This window comes from Drosophila persimilis, unplaced genomic scaffold (assembly GCF_003286085.1).
Source record: "Drosophila persimilis strain 14011-0111.01,24,50 unplaced genomic scaffold, DperRS2 tig00000191-arrow-pilon, whole genome shotgun sequence".
In the NCBI taxonomy this organism is placed as follows: Eukaryota; Metazoa; Arthropoda; class Insecta; order Diptera; family Drosophilidae; genus Drosophila; species Drosophila persimilis.
Genome location: NW_020825298.1, coordinates 13,888,898 through 13,904,955, shown reverse-complemented (window position 1 = coordinate 13,904,955; position 16,058 = coordinate 13,888,898). Strand labels below are relative to the sequence as shown.

The following is a 16,058-nucleotide window of genomic DNA, read 5'->3' as shown; positions in this document are numbered from 1 at the left end:
CCACAGATGCAGATACATTCCGCATTTCCCTCAGACAAAAACAAACACAAAAAAAAGAGGAAGAAAAACGAGACGGAAAACAGAACGAAACGGAACGGAACGAAGCGAACGGGGAACGGGGAACGGCGAACGAGGGAACGGCGAACGAGGGAACGTAATTAATGAAATTAAGCTGACAAACTGCGAGCGTGCTTTGTATCTGTATCTGTATCTGTAGCCTGCAGCCGAGGGAAGGGTGCTTTGTATTGGTATCTGTATCTGTAGCCTGCTAGCTTGCTTTTGTATTGGTATCTGTATCCGAATGAATGAATGAAAGAATGAATGAACGTGTGGGTGGGTGGTTGGGTGCCTCGGTGTGTGGTAGGATTATTGGGAGGGCCTCGCTTCCAACGCATTTCGCGTTAAATTTTCCCCCCGCAGCGGGGGCTCTACTCGCATGATAATCGATTCAAATCGCACCCCTAACCACCCCCAAAGGGGGCGTGTTATATCGCCCCGATTTGGCGGAGTTTCTGCCTTTGGCAGGTCGATTGCAGGGGGACACATTATTCGCATTAATGTCACGCATTTGCATTTGGGCACTCCCCCCCCCCCCACGCTGCACGCGAATATTCCTGCCCACAAAATACGTGGAAAATAGCCTGCCAGCAATTAAATTGATGATTCCATGGTCGGGGAATCGCACGACAATGGGTGCATATTAGTCGATGCTGGGGGGATAAATGTAATCGCCTGTAATTGGTTACTCTTTTCAATGGATGCTGCACACGGTGGGGCACCAGGGGGGGCACCAGGGGAGCAGCAGAAATTAGTAAGTAAATTAAGGTCTTTTGTTCGGGTTTAAGCAGGCGGAACTTTTGCCGCAGATTCAGTTTTAAATGGGGCTTTATATGTGCTTTATTGCATCCATCCAGATCAGCTTTTGTTGCCAGTTCTATGGGCTATAATTTCCGATGCATTTGCAAGTAAAAACTATTTTATTTAGCAACAAAAAAAAGACTCGAAGCGCTTAAAAAAAATTATTCCATTTCCTTCATTTAACTATTTTTTGTTCATGCCTAAAGCCACGAGTAAAAATTATTTTATTTCAATATTGCAATAGTCACTAAAGAATTATCGCTATAAAGTCTTGAGCTGCTTACATATCTTTAACTTGACAAAAATTAACGTATTTAAATTTGTTTACCTATTTTTTTATTGTATTTTATTTTAGGCTTTTCCTTGGACTTTTATGCCGAGTTTTTTGAATATTTATGCTCATTTTGTATCCATTATATCAGCCATATTTTAGAGTTTTATCTATGCTCTCTATCGCTTGCCTGTATCCCACCCCCGGGTCCCCTCTTTTTGGGGTGTTGCGCCAAATTTATTGGGTTTCGGCCTTCTATATTTCCACTTGTTCTTTTTTTTCATTTTGTATTTTTGGTCGCGTGTTACGCGGCAAAAAAAGGAGGAATAAAAAATGGTATATATGGGGCTCTGTCTGGCCTGAAAAGCGGTGGGGGTGGGGGTGGTTGGTGGGGGTGGGGTATGGGGCAGAGACACTCCCGACCGCAGAGACCGCCTCATAAGCATGCCCCTCACGGCGTGGCGTGTTTGTTTGCCTTTCGCTTTTGTCGCTTTGTTCGTCGTTCGTTGCGTCTTATGCTTCGCTCCCCCCCTCTTCGGGGCAGGGGCAGGCACACACTCGCTCTTTTTTTTTGCGGGCCGCTGCTTCATTAGTGCCAATGCACTCCTCAGGCGCCGCCGCCGAATTGTGTTAGGCGTCTATGAGGTCAAAACCAATCGATTTTCCTTTTTCTTCTGCTTTATTTTTTCATTTTCATTTCACTCGTTGGACATTTGCCTGGGCTTTCACGTGCTGCCACTGAAACACTCTCCCTCTCTCTCCCTCGCCACACGTGGCGTATGAGCAATGTGCCACAAGTTCTTTTCGGCTCTGATGATATAACCATATTTGTAGCACAGGGGAAGACCTGAAAAATAGTTGAAATTAAACTAAAATAAATTGCACGGATCCTGCCTGGAGGAGTAGCGTCCCTGGGGGCGTGCCCCGTAATACATACGAAAAAAGTTATAATCCCAAAAGTGGAATGGAGTGGAGGAGGAGCATTTCCCAAAAGTTAAGCTTCGTCTCCGTGGACCTCCGCCCACACTCGCCGCCCAAACATGGCTCCTGCAGCAGGACTCACATCCCACAAACATCTCACGCATCTCTCCCACCCCCCCCCCCCCCTCCCCCTCCTCCCCTGGCAGCTGTTAATTTATGCAAAGCGAAACCCAACGAGAAATCCATCAAAATTCCTGTCCAGTCCTAGGTCCTAGGTCGTAGGTCGTAGGTCCTAAACAAACAACAAAAATTGAGTTAATCCATGGACAAAGTTCTTTGTTTGAAAAACACACAGGCCCTATAAAGATGGGAAGTCACTTCTTGATTTGATATTTCCGTGACCATTGTCATTATATTCGCCTGTTTTTTTTTTTTTTTTTTTGTTGGTGGTCACAATAATTGTGCGCTAGATAATTATCCCAATAAAAAAAGCAAACTAAAACCAGATATGGGCATGATATATTGTATAGCGCGGAGGGCCATGCGAAACCCATTTATATGAAATTTGTGTGTGTGTGTGTGTGAGACATTCAAAGTGCAGGGAAATCAATACGTGCTCTCCTTTCTTTTTTTTGACATTTATATTTTATATAAAAAAAAAAAACCCTCAACTACTTGATTGCTGTGTCGTAATGACAATTATATCTATTTTCGAGCTAAGTATTTTTGTGGCCTTTCGTTGACCCATTTTGTTGTCTTGTATTCTCGCATTTAAATAGTTTTCTGTTCTTCTGTTTTATTCATGATTGCTTTGATTCCTCGATTTCTGGCACCTGAGACATGGTCTTGTTCTTCATTCAGACAGGGGAATATATGACAGTACTCGTATCTTGATTTATTTGGGGTGGATTGAAGGATTGTTATACCATGAAAGAAGCTCCATAGGGGGCTGCATTTCCAATTAAAGGGGTACGCGGCATTCATTCCTGATCATTTTCAAATATGAGGTTTTCCACAGGGTTTCATCATCTTAAAATCACCAAAATTGGATGTTTATATCGTCTATATAAGAAGAAACACTCACAAGACGTATATATTAGTGAGAGAATAGCCTTCTAAAGATTATACAAGTACCCGTTTCCTGTTTATTTCCAGGGTATTCCCTTATTACAAAACACTGAAACGCTTGTGCTTGTGTGTTTCCATCTTGCCGCAACATTCCTTGGCCTTTAATTAACATCTACTTGTGCCTGTGTGTGTGTCTGTGTGTGTGTGGTGTGGCACGCATTGTAATTAAGGCCTTGTGGTTGCATTTAGATACATTATTGGTTTATCTCTTGAGCTGGAAATGGATTTTGGTTGCTTCTCGAGCTCCGTTTCCAAATTAATCCCCCATGATATCATAAAACTGTCCCTCTGTCCTCAATTTTAATATTAAATACCTGCGAAAGACATCAGCAAAATTTAATTGCCCGCCGCTGAGCAAAAGATTGATGTTCGCTAATTAAGAATTCAAGACAAACCTACAAATTCAAGCCACATTCTGACCGGTTGTTTAATCGCTGGTCTCTGAGAGGTGTCTTTTGAGTGTCTGCTATTTTGAGCAGGCGATTGGCCTGTCTAATGAGCTGAGGAGCGTTGGCCAACAAGTGCCGTTACCAGGGCAGAGATGGAGCATTTTTATGGGGAATATCCACTCTATCTCTCTGTATCTCTGGGGATGGGCGTTCTGTACCAGCTATAATTCATTTGAGTGTCATTTCCGCTGTCCAGCGAAAATGTTCTAATACAAATTCAATATTTTATGGAGTGTGAGTGTGTGTGTGTGTGTGTGTATGGGCTTGCTGTTTGCTATGCCATTCATTCGTTCATTCATCATTCAGTTACGTGTTGGCTAATGTGACAGTTTGGAGAATGTTGCCCTTTGTGTACGCTCAACCATTTGGACCCATTAACGTGGCCAAGTATCATCATTAAATGCACATAAAACTCTTGTCTGTCGGCTATCTATGGGGTTTCTCGTCGTTCGGGTTTCTCTCTCTCTCTCCCTCTCTTTTATTTATTATATTTATTAATGTGCAATTATGGATAATTATGTGTGTTCAACCATTGAAAAGCAGTGCTGCCCCAAGTCTCAACGAAAAATATTGATTTTATGGTCAACAATTATTGAATGTACCCTAGGTAGAGGGTATAATGATGGTTAGGAGATTTACATACATACATATGAACTTCAAATAATAAATATTATAAAATTACCATAAAATACATATTATAAAAAACCTGAAAAGCTGGAATACAAATAATCTTAAAATAATATGCATAAATAATAAAAAAATAATATAAAGATTAATATAATATTAAATTAATAAAATAATTATGAATATAATAATAAATAAATAAAATACAAATGAACATAATCATAAATACATAAAATACAAAATATATAATAAATAAAATAAAAATGAATATAATATTAAAACACAAAATACAAATTAATATAACAATAAATAATTCAAATATAAATGAATATAATAATAAATTAATAAAATAAAAAAGAGTATAATAATAAATAAATAAAATACAAAAGAATATAATAATAAATTAATAAAATAAAAATGAGTATAATAATAAATAAATAAAATACAAATTAATATAATAATAAATAAATACAAAATATGAAAATATAACATTATAAACTATGAATATTTATATTCAATGAAAGTTCTATGGAATTTTCTTCTTCCAAATAAGATGCCCTGCATTTCTACCCCTCCTTGAGTTTTCTTAGAAGACATAAATCGAAAACAAAACTGGATCGTTTTTAAGGAAAAGTAGTTCTAGCTTTAGTCGAATGTCTACCATGGAAATAATTGATCTACAAGTGTATTAAAACCACCGGCTTTCCTCTCCTTCGCCTTTCATTGGTTCATTACTTAATTGGTTAGCAGCCATGGAGTTTATTTGGCTGTTAACTCCCTGATAGAAGGCTGTAAATGTCATATTTCAAATAAAAAGTACGTCTTTCTTTATTGCCAAATGAATCTTAAAGATATTTTAAGGGGACGCTTGCCGCTTCGAAGATTTTCCAATGCTTGGAAATTTGCATTCACTTGGCTGCAACCATTATTTATCCATTCCATTCCCGATCCTCGGGCCAGCCTGGGGGGGACCTCGCATTAACCCCACCACCAGCTGGAGACCAGTGAAGATTTAGCCAATCACTTCATAAAACACAAGCAAACAGCGCGTTTTCATAAACGATTCCTCTCCGGAGAGAATCAGCAAAGGGGGAGAAGACGAAAAGCGAAAAACGAAGAAATAATAAGACATTCCACGATGCCTCCCATCTTCCATCCCATCCACAGCGCAATCTAATTAGACATAATAAGGCAAACACAGCCAAAACCGAAACCGAAAGATACAAAACGGGTAACAGCTGAGGGCAACGCTTTTTTCCCCTCCCCTCCCCTACCCCTACACCATTTTTTGACCAAAGACTTGTTTCGTTTTGCTCCACTGTTGCCAGGCGGGAGGAACTCCAAGCCTCCATGCCTCTCCCTCCGTCTCTCTTTCTCTCCCTCTACGGCCGATCGTCCGAGTGCGCAGAGTTTTTCCGGCCCTGTGCTTCGCTCTGTGCTATTAAAATATATTACAGCAGCAATTTCACTCGACTTTATTTTTGCGCCAGGCTCTAGCTGCGGCTCCCATCTCCATCTTCGAGCCATCGTCCAGGCCTTTGCCTTGCACTCGTCGCTGGTCTTTTCTTTGGTCTCTTCGGGGTCTCTGGTCTCTGGTCTGTGGTCTCTGGTCTCCCCGGTCTGGTCGGTTGGTGTATATAACTTAATTTTTATGGTCATGCAAGTCAATTGCAGTTTGGCATTTCTTCGATGAATTTTTGCTGCACCATCCACCATCCGCCATCCACCATCATCATAGTCGTCCTCCCCCTCTTGGGGTCTCCCCTCATCATCTGTTTTGCCGTTTGGCGCTGCTTTTGGGTTAGGAGGAGCGTAAAAAGTCGTAACACAAGACGCAGCACAAATGGCAAATGACTTTTTACAGAGCAAAAGGCATCCGGAACAGCCAGAAGTCTCGCACTTTTGCAGAGGTTTTTTTTTATAGATTTTTTTATAGGGTTTTATGTAGAACAGAAGGCAGTGGGCGTTCGTAATGTTCTGAATCTATGTCCGCATTGGTTCTTAAAATACATTTTGGTCTAGAGAACGATTGCTAGAGATGTTGGAGATATAAAACAGAAGGCGGAGGGCGTTAGCAATGGTCGAAAAGACCATACTAGATCCGCATTGAATGTGCTCTTAAGATGGAGCATGTTAGAGGAAATTCTGAAGGAGATTTAAGTCCGCGTTTCTTAGATTCACAACTTTAGGGAGCAATGGAGGGCGACTCAAAATATTCCCATCTACCATTGAAATCTAGGTCCGCATACCCGCCCCAAAAAAGGACAAATGAACCATATCTGAACAATTTATCACACAACTAATTTCATCTTTGAGTGATTTCCAGCCATCCGTCCCACACTTCGTTTCAGCATTTATTGTGTGGCCAAAGAGAGCGCCGCGAAACGTGTGTCGCGCACTTGAGGAGGCAAACGCCTACTTTTGTGCTGGCAATATTTTTGGGGGCACACACAACTTCAAATTGAAAACTCATAAAAATTCTCACGTTTTGCTCCAAATTTGTACGTTAGACTGATTTCTTGAGCGGAAATTTTGCATAATCACCAGAGCAGCCACAGCCACCACAGCAGCAACAACAATAACAAGTCACACAAGCCAAGCTGAAGAAAAGAAAAAAAATCATAAACCAGAACGAAAGTATAGATTTTTGGGGGTTAACGAAGATTGAGATACTCTTGGAGATCTATTGCTTGTGGAGATTCTATATGGGAAACGGCAGCGAAGATATACTCGTAGATACTCTTTTAGATGTACCATTTTTATAAATCATAAACGATCTGAAGGGTTTCCATAGTATCTTTTCAATGAATACTTTGAAAAGGGAACAGTCTACGGAAAGCAGCAATCATATATCTTCGAAATGAGTGAATAAACCTTATCCACGTTCCCTAAATTGATCTAAAGGGTTTCCTATGTTCCTATTCCATTAAATACTTCGGAAAAATAGCAATTTGTGGAAGGAATCAAACAGATTCTCTTACTATCGGGCTTATCGAAAGGCAATTGCTACCTTTTCTGGATTCTACCAACCAATTCTGAGGTATCTACTGCGTGAAATACTTCGAAAAACTCACAATCTGTGCAAGTAATTAATCGGATTCTCTAGCCAACGAGTGGATCTACCTTCTAGAATCCCAAGTACTAACTTATAGAGGCACCAACCATCGATCTTGGGGCACCCTAAGTCTGTAATGCTTTAAAAACTAATAAAAATATATGTATATCGGTATTTGTATCTTCTCTATGGCCCAAACACCTTCTACAAATCGTTATACCCTCTGGAAGTGTATAGCAAACTGTCAGCTATCGAAGTCTGGGCCGTAGACACGATTATGATGCCAAATGTGATCATAAAAAGACCAAGTGAAGCCCAAGTCCGAGTCTGAAAAAAGACTTGTTGCCGAGTGTTCTGTTCTGCGGCCAGAGAGCTCAAGTTTTTTTTTTTTGTTTTTTATCAAATTGCCCGCTGGCCAGACCGCAGATTGTGATGCTGTTTGGTTGTTGGTTGTTTGTTGTTTTCCACTCGAAGTTGTAGTTGTAGTTGCTTCTTGTTGCTGTTGTAGTATGTTTCCTGTGTGCGTAAAGATGTGTGGATTACTTTGGGGAGTTGGATGTGATGTTTGGAGGCCTAGCCGCGCCGCGGGCTATGCAAATTCATCATCATACGAGTACGGCTATACGGCTACGACAATGCCCCAGAAACACACACAGACACGCACACAGAGAAAACCGGTGGCACTTTCGGGCACTCTCCAGGCGGCCCTCGCATGCGCCACACACTTGTCGATGGTGCATTGAACCCCAGAAGAAACCGAACCCTCAGATAGATTTTCGGAGAGCTCGTGTGGACCCCCAGGGCGCTGTGTCCGTCCCACTAATGAATGAATGAATCTGATCCGATCTGATGTCCAGAAGCCGCGCACAGCCGCCCAATAAATTTGTATTCCATAGAAATATAAGGCCTCCAAAGCGATGATCGTTTTTGGGGGCAACAAAGAGTTCTCCTAGGGCGTGGCCTGTTCTTAATTGTACACTTTTTTTTTTGTTGGAAAGTGTCAGAAATTGCGCAAAAAATACCAGTACTTTTGTTTATTCAACGCTTGCCGAGTGTTTTGCAAATTAAATTTGTTTTCTCCCTTGCGAGACTTTTCTTGCACAGTTTCTGAGGCGCGCAGCAAAGTTTGACAAGCGCTGCGTGACTATCCGTAAAACTGAAGAAAGTTTTCTACAGGAAGTGGAAGTGGCGTGAAAACTTTCGGTCGTAATGAGAGCATTATATGGGGGATTGATTGGGGAATCTCAACTGCTTTAAAGGCGATTTCTATAAATACTACGTGAATACGTGCTTCAAATGAGTATTTTTTTAGCGCGGCTGTTGGCTGCTTCTGTTTGCGGCTGCGGCTATCAAAAATCACCTTCAATAAAGCACTTTAGTGCTCTTGGAGTTTCGGTTGAGGAAAACCCCTCCTCACGTAGTCATACGATACTCGTAATCGGGCTTTAATTGTACCTCTTCTTAGCACATGTTCTGGCTTGGGATTAACTGAGAGTTTATTCAATAAAGGCTTCCTTGAAATTATATATTATATCCTCAAATGGATACTGATAGTGTAGGGCCCAATTGAATACTAGAGACATATATATCTTCTATGAACAAATACTGATAACTGATATAATTGATTAATTTTTGAGTCGAATGTTTTCCCAATTGTCCCAAAAGAATGATAAAAAAAAAACCCAATCCCAAGAAATAAAAATTGATTCTATGTATGTGTATAAAAAAGGCAATAAAATTTATCGTTTCTTTCGCCACCAAAAGTGCAACAGAATTTTCAATGAATTTGAAAAACTTCCAGCTAAATATTTACCTACTATTTGAATACCGAAAACCCATTATATTTAAGAACCTCTCAGTAGAATTTCAATTTAAAAAGTTTCACATTTCAGCTGCATTTCCAAAGTACTCCCTGTTTTCGCTACCGGAATCGTTTCATTTCATTTGTAAAAACATCTCACATGCTTATTGAATTTAAAGGGATTCTGTTTTTGTGACTAATGGCTGATGACAGCGAACAAATGTCGTTGCACTCTCGTTTTGGAGGGGCATTCCATGCTGTTCGGTTTTTTATTTTTTAATGCAAAACCCGTTTGTGCGATCCCCTGGTTGCTGTGGTTTTTCGCGTGAACTGCGCTTAAAATCTACTTAAAATGGCATTAACTCACCCGGAAAATGCGCAGAACTAAGAGAACATTCACACCGTACACGTCTACGGCTATTTATAAGTCGAGAGCCGGGAATGAAGCTCCTGTCAGAACCGTAGCCTACGCAAGCACTTCCTGTGCGACATTTTGTTGGGGCCAATTACGCGGCCAATGATAACATTAACGCTGATAAGAAACGTAAATAAAGTACACTACGTAAGTAGAGGAGAAAGCACGTCCCAAGTGACGGTGTGCGGCGGAAAGATATATCCACTTGCAAGCCAAAAGGTCCAACAGTTTCGCGTCAAGTGCTCAACCTTGCGGTTCGTCTAGCCTTGCGGTTCGGAACGGACATGGAATCCCCCAAGAGGCAAGTGTTTCCAAGCTATTCCTCAAGTTTAATCCAACCAGGAGGCCAGCCTGGAGTACAGGTTTTCTTTTAAAGACTGGATCCATCATTAATTCTGCTTAACATACATTTTTAACAGCGCGTAAAGTGATTCACACTTGATCATACGAGTACCGGAGTGCTAATGAATAAATTCCTGTGTTTACGCTTATGACTGTGAAACCAAAGGCATGGTTTGGCTTGGGAAGAATATTTTTATATTTTTTTTGGATAAAGGCTTTATGAAAGTGCGGAAAGAAAACTAGAAAAATTATAAAATCGGAGAGTGAAAAAGGCTACAAAAAATTGACGATAAGATTATATTTGTGCTTTAAAATGCGGAGACTATAAATATTTACGTGTGGCTTAGCTGCTATTTGGTCAAAACACGAAATTGGTTCAATTAATGTGCAAAATCACATTTATTTGGTGCTCGAAAGCTTTTGATCCTCAATTTATTGCGAATTAGTGACACTTTGAGATGGAAAAGTATCAGCAGTGAGATTACGCGTTATACAAGATCAACTTCCGCTTTTTTTTAGAGTCAAATACACATTTGAGTGCAGCTTAAAAAACCCTTTCAGGATATCTCCACTAAAAGAGTTATTTCTTTCCTGCAGACAATCCCCATCCCAGGATACAATTTATTCTGTTCTACGCGCTTTTAAGTTTTCTATAAATCAATTTGAACCATTGGCGACCACCCATATTATTTAAAGATAACTTATCTTGCCATACCAATTACTCAACAACTGTAACAGTTAACTCAAAACTTTAACATTTTCGACATCTCACACCAAACGCCACCTAGCGGAATGCCAACTACGTGCGGCTTTGCCCAAGTCAGCACAGAGGGCGCTCTGTTAACAGTTCTGCTAATAAAAGCTAACAGCGCCATGTTAAAAGAATGTTAATGGCGTCTCTGTCTAGGGAATTTTTGTTTTGGGCTAGAATCTAATAGATATATTGAATTCCCTCTCCACGTAGAGGTTCTGAAGACCTTAAAGACTCGTATTATTTCTTTTGTTTTACATGAATATGTATATATTTAGAGCATTAATGGGAATAGTTCTCAAGCTTTTCCTTAGAGTTCGTTGAAGAAACGAAACTGGAACTGGGATAAGCAGTAATGGGGTGCTATTAGAGTCTGATTAATGGTAATTGTAGGTACGATTAAAGATAATCATTACATAATTGAGGGTTGTTTGCTTGCCCTCAATTTTGGGGGGTATATCCGACTAAAAGAGTGAGATTACAGTCAATCATTTCTTGAGAATATGTTCTGGAGTTACTCTATTCCGTAGGAACACTCATTGGCTCCTGAAATTGTTTTAGGACCTGGAAATGTATCCAAAAATCAACGAAAACCCAAAGGTTGATTGTTTTACAGCCTCTCAATATTCCATGTGCCATTTCTTCTCTTCCTGGTAACAAACTCCATAATTAATCAAGATATTTCCCGCATTTTCTTTGCAGCTACAACATGCGCTTTGAGCCTTTGGGCCAGAAAATGTTCTCGCGCCGTAATTGGCTGCTGCGCTGCAGCATTCTCATAAATATTGCCGTAATTTTGTACATTGGCAGTCAGCTGATGATTGGCGGCGGCAATAACTTCGCCAATGGCGGCAGCTTCATGCTGCAGGAACAGCAGCAGCCTGTGGTGTCGGCCTTGCAAATGGCAGCCGCGTCACAAGGGCCGCAACAGCCGCCGCAACAGCCGCCCACTGCCAAGCATCGGGATGTGAGTGCTAGAAACCCTCTCTGGGACATCTGAGGATTAACCGAGTCTTTTGTTTGCAGCTAGCGGAGATCTTTGAAGCGGAGGAGCGGCTGCTGGCCAATGCGGACGCCACAGGGGCCGCAGCAGCAGCGGCAGAGGCGGCCGCAGCGGCAGCCCAAGCAGCGGCACCCCAAGCGCCGGAGATTGCTCCTGTCATTCCTGCCAACGACAGCGGTGGAGCACCCGTCGTGAACGATCCCTCCCAGGTGATTGGGAACATTGGGGCAGGCGGCATCGGGGTGGCTAATCCGCCGAATCCAGAGCTCAACAACACACAATCCGATGGCTACATCGTCACCGGCGACGAGAAGGAGCTGGAGGAGCGAGTGAGATCGCTGATCAATTGCTACGATCGCGACTACCATCAGCAGACGCTGCAGCGCGGCGACTTCTGGGTCCTGCAGAACTACGTGCGGGCGGAGCACGGCGAAATCAAGTGCCACGAATCTATCACATACACCACCCACGCGGACTACACGTTCCTCGACAACCTCATCCCCCTGCTGGAGCGCTGGAATGCCCCCGTGAGCATAGCCATGCATGCGCCGGGCACGGATTTCCAGCCCACAGTGGACTCCATTCGGTATCTGAGGGAATGTCTGCCGGGGAGCCATCTGGTGCGTGCCTACACCACTTTTCACATTTACTTTGGCACCAAACACATACCCAGGGCGGTGCCCAAGCCGCAGGACGTCTTCAAGACCGGCTACAACTGCACCCTGCCGGCGCCGTACTTCAACATTACGTCGGGACACCTGTACAAGGCCCAGAAGAAGCTCTTGTACCCGGTGAATGTGGGCCGGAATATCGCCCGCGACTCGGCCCTGACGCACTTTATCCTGGCCTCGGATATTGAGCTGTACCCGAATCCGGGCTTGGTCAAGAAGTTCCTTGAAATGATTGCTCGAAACGAGCAGTATTTAAGGAGAAAGGCGCCAAGGTGGGTTTTTAAACGATGTATAACCGTGTTTTAGACTAATTCCCTGTTCTCTTTTTAGAGTGTTTCCCCTTGCCATATTCGAGGTGGAGGAGAGTTCTCCGGTCCCTCATGACAAGACAGAGCTGCAGGAGTTCCTACGCACGGGCAAGGCGATACCCTTCCATAAACGCGTCTGCGCCAGCTGTCACGGTGTTCCCAAGTCCAAGGAATGGATGTCTGCCAATGAAACAGATGAATTGAGTGTGTTTCACATAGGTAAATGCTATAGAAACGCCCGAAGCCAGGCCATATCTAACAGAGTCTCTGTATCCATAGGGAAACGCACTGGCTACTATGTCCATTGGGAGCCCATCTATATTGGAACCCATGCGGATCCGCACTACGATGAGCGGCTCAGTTGGGAGGGCAAGAGTGACAAGATGCCACAGGTGAGTATCGAATGAAGATACCCCATTGGAAGCCCTTCTGGAACATATCTTTCTTTCAGGGCTATGCTCTGTGCGTCTTGGATTACGAGTTCCATATCCTGGACAATGCATTTCTGGTGCATAAACCCGGCATTAAAGTGCTGAAAAAGGATAACCGACGTGCCATGTTGTCGGGCAAGACGAATCAGCTGATACGAAAGATCATTTATCCCGAACTGAAGATCATGTACGGCATGCGCAGGGGATGTGCGATATAGTAACTAATTCTGAAGCCGGATTTGAGCGGATTGAGGGCCAAGGCCAAGGCGAAAAGACTACAACAACCAACAACACTATTACTATTTGCAATGCCATAGATACAGATACAGATACAGAGATGCAAATATACAGATAGACTATCTATCTATCTATCTATCTATCTAAACTATGGCATTGGATGCGCCCTCCAAGTGCGTGTCTTACAAAAATTAGCTAGAGACTTAGCCCTAGGATTTAATAGCAAGAGAGAGAGAGGGAGATAGAGAGAGCATTACCTTAGTTAGGTCTTAGGATATCAGATCTTTTGTTCCAGGGAATGGGATTGCTCTTTTCTTTTCTACAGCCGCCTTTAGAATAGAGAAAGATCGAGAGAGAGAGAGAGAGAGCACGGCTTAAGTACGTTAAACGTAGATCGATTTTTGTGGTCTTTAGTTCTGCTCCGAAAACGGGGAACCATGGTAGAGTATGGTTCCTACATACTTCCTCCATATAATCTTCCTGTAAATATTATTCATTACCACACACACACACACACACACACAAAGACACACAGACACTCGAGGATTTGGTTGGATTTCTCTCATACGAGTACTACTACTCTTAGGCGCAGTCATTATTCAATTACTATTAAGTTAAGGTGTTCTCCTTTAAGCCTAAGTTTATCTTATAGTTTAGCCGAATTATTCAATCCATTCAATCCACATACATTCACGAAAGTTGAGTTTCTTTTAAATGCCTTCCTTTATCCTTTTCTTTATCGAAATACTCAACTTTTTGTATACCAGAAACGAGAGAGAGAGATAACCATCTGATGTCTAACCATTTTGTCATGGTTCTGTTAGGGCCATAACTATTTTTCATATGGGCAATTGTAGACTTACCTGCAAAGACCAAAACGTAGATTAGAAAGCAAAAATAGCAGACAAATGTTACAAATAAAACTACGTATTACACATAGACTTTTGAGAGTTGCTAAAAAAAATTAGAGGGCTACCAGTAAAAAAAACCACAATTAATATTACGAATTATACAAAAAAAAACAACAAAAAAAATAGAAAGACAAAGACAAAGAATATGGAAAGGGAGCTAATGCTTGAATTGAAAGAAAAACCACATTTCAATAAGCGTAAATGCAAAAAAGAAAAACCGTGATATTTGTACTAGTAAAAGCGAGAGACGAGCAGAGAAGAACGTTTAAATGATAAGCGATGATGATGGAAAAACAGAGATGAAAAACATTTAAAAAAAAACCCAAACTTAAAATTAGTTTTGTATATGTTTTTTATTAGTGTTGAACATTAAGTCAAACTTGTGCACATATAAATGTTAAAAACATAATGAGAAAAGAAAATCGAAACTAAATCGAAACAAAAAATCGATCGAATGCTGAAGGTTTTGTTTGTTGAATAGGCCTTATCGAAATAATACAAAAAAAAAGCAGAGAAATACGAAATAATATTAGATTTAAGCAGCTGTGTGTTGGATGTAGACGAAAAAAAGACATTTTTGAGAGCGACTTGGGAACAACATTGGTGTATCTTTGTATCTATTGGATCTATTCGATGTCTAGCAAATAAGTCTTTCATTTAAATATTTCGCTTCGTTTTATGCGCTCAACAAAATTTAGTAAGACTCAAAAAATATCACTAAAACCCTAAAGAAAACCCCTATTGTTGGCGAAAAGTAGACAAGGAAGCTCCCATTGTTGAAAAAGTAGACACAAACAAAAAAAAAACCAATAAAAATAGTCTATAAAACTAAAAAATAAAGAGTATATTTGTATTGAAGTAAAGAGTATTAAAGTGCCTTAGAAAAAATGAAAATGAAAAGAATATTAAATATTTATATGAAGAAATGAATTAACAAAATTACAACCAGACAACATTTTCTAATTTCCACATACAATAATTTTCGTGTACATAAATAAATGAAAGTGCAGAACTTTTTACAACCATTTCTTTAAGCTACGAATATATTGTGTATATAGAAAAATTCAATTATAGTTTTTGGGAGCCTTTAGTCAGGGTCCAAACTACGAGTATGTATTGTATTTTTCCTATTTAATTAGTCTTCTTAATGCGATATCTAGCCTGCCAACTATTATACGTTTAATTCTTTATAGTTTGCACTCGGAAAGTTTCGCGGTCCTAATTTGTCGATTATGGAGAATACAACACACGTAAATATAGTATATATTTTTTGTAAGAGTTAAGTGCAAAAATCTGCTGAGCATGGACTATAGCTGAAAAATATAAAGAAAGGCTAAAACACACAGACACAAATAAAAAAAACTGACGAGAGAATGCGAGAAAGTATACAATGTAAAGAAAATTGTAAAAATAAAGACAAAAATCAATTTGAAAATGATACATGCCCATAATATATCTTATTGAATATCGGGGGATTGTTCTTCCATCAAGTCTGATCCTTGCTGGGAGATCTTCCAAGTTGGAAGTCATTTGAGAAACGTCTCTATTGTGCAAACGGGATTGGGATCCTCATCCAATCTTATACTCATATCGAGGCGAGTGAGCAAGGGGTTGGCGTACAAGCAAAGCTTTTATTGAAGGAAAAAGTCTTTTCTGCACCCTTAACAATATCTTCTTGTGATAAATGGAGCCCCTAGAAGTCTAGATTGCCTTTAATAAAGCTATACTTGAAGCTTCTACCTCTATCTACAACGTTTGCTGTCGTCATTACCTCTTTAGCCTGTTTAAACCTCAAGATTCGTGTTCCTCTTACCATAATCTTCATCTTAAGCGCTTGAATATTCATCTTCAGTGCTTAAATCGGTGTCCCAAACTTGTTTGG

At 40.8% G+C, this 16,058-nt stretch overlaps 1 protein-coding gene across 6 annotated transcripts in view; it reads left to right on the top strand.

Moving 5' to 3' along the window:
* Positions 1–15,176, top strand: part of LOC6589319 (beta-1,4-glucuronyltransferase 1) — a 58,015-nt gene extending 42,839 nt beyond the window's left edge. For 5 of the 6 annotated variants that reach the window (XM_026989201.1, XM_026989203.1, XM_026989200.1 and 2 more), the window contains 5 exons: positions 11,318–11,582; positions 11,642–12,561; positions 12,620–12,816; positions 12,877–12,989; positions 13,049–15,176. In XM_026989201.1, the coding sequence (XP_026845002.1) occupies positions 11,325–11,582; positions 11,642–12,561; positions 12,620–12,816; positions 12,877–12,989; positions 13,049–13,246 (1,686 nt within the window). In that variant the 5' untranslated portion in view covers positions 11,318–11,324 and the 3' untranslated portion in view covers positions 13,247–15,176. Of the gene's footprint in view, positions 1–9,512; positions 9,824–11,317; positions 11,583–11,641; positions 12,562–12,619; positions 12,817–12,876; positions 12,990–13,048 lie in introns of those variants that run through there. The other variant, XM_026989199.1, reaches the window with a different exon arrangement.
* The last annotated feature ends 882 nt before the right edge of the window (positions 15,177–16,058 follow it).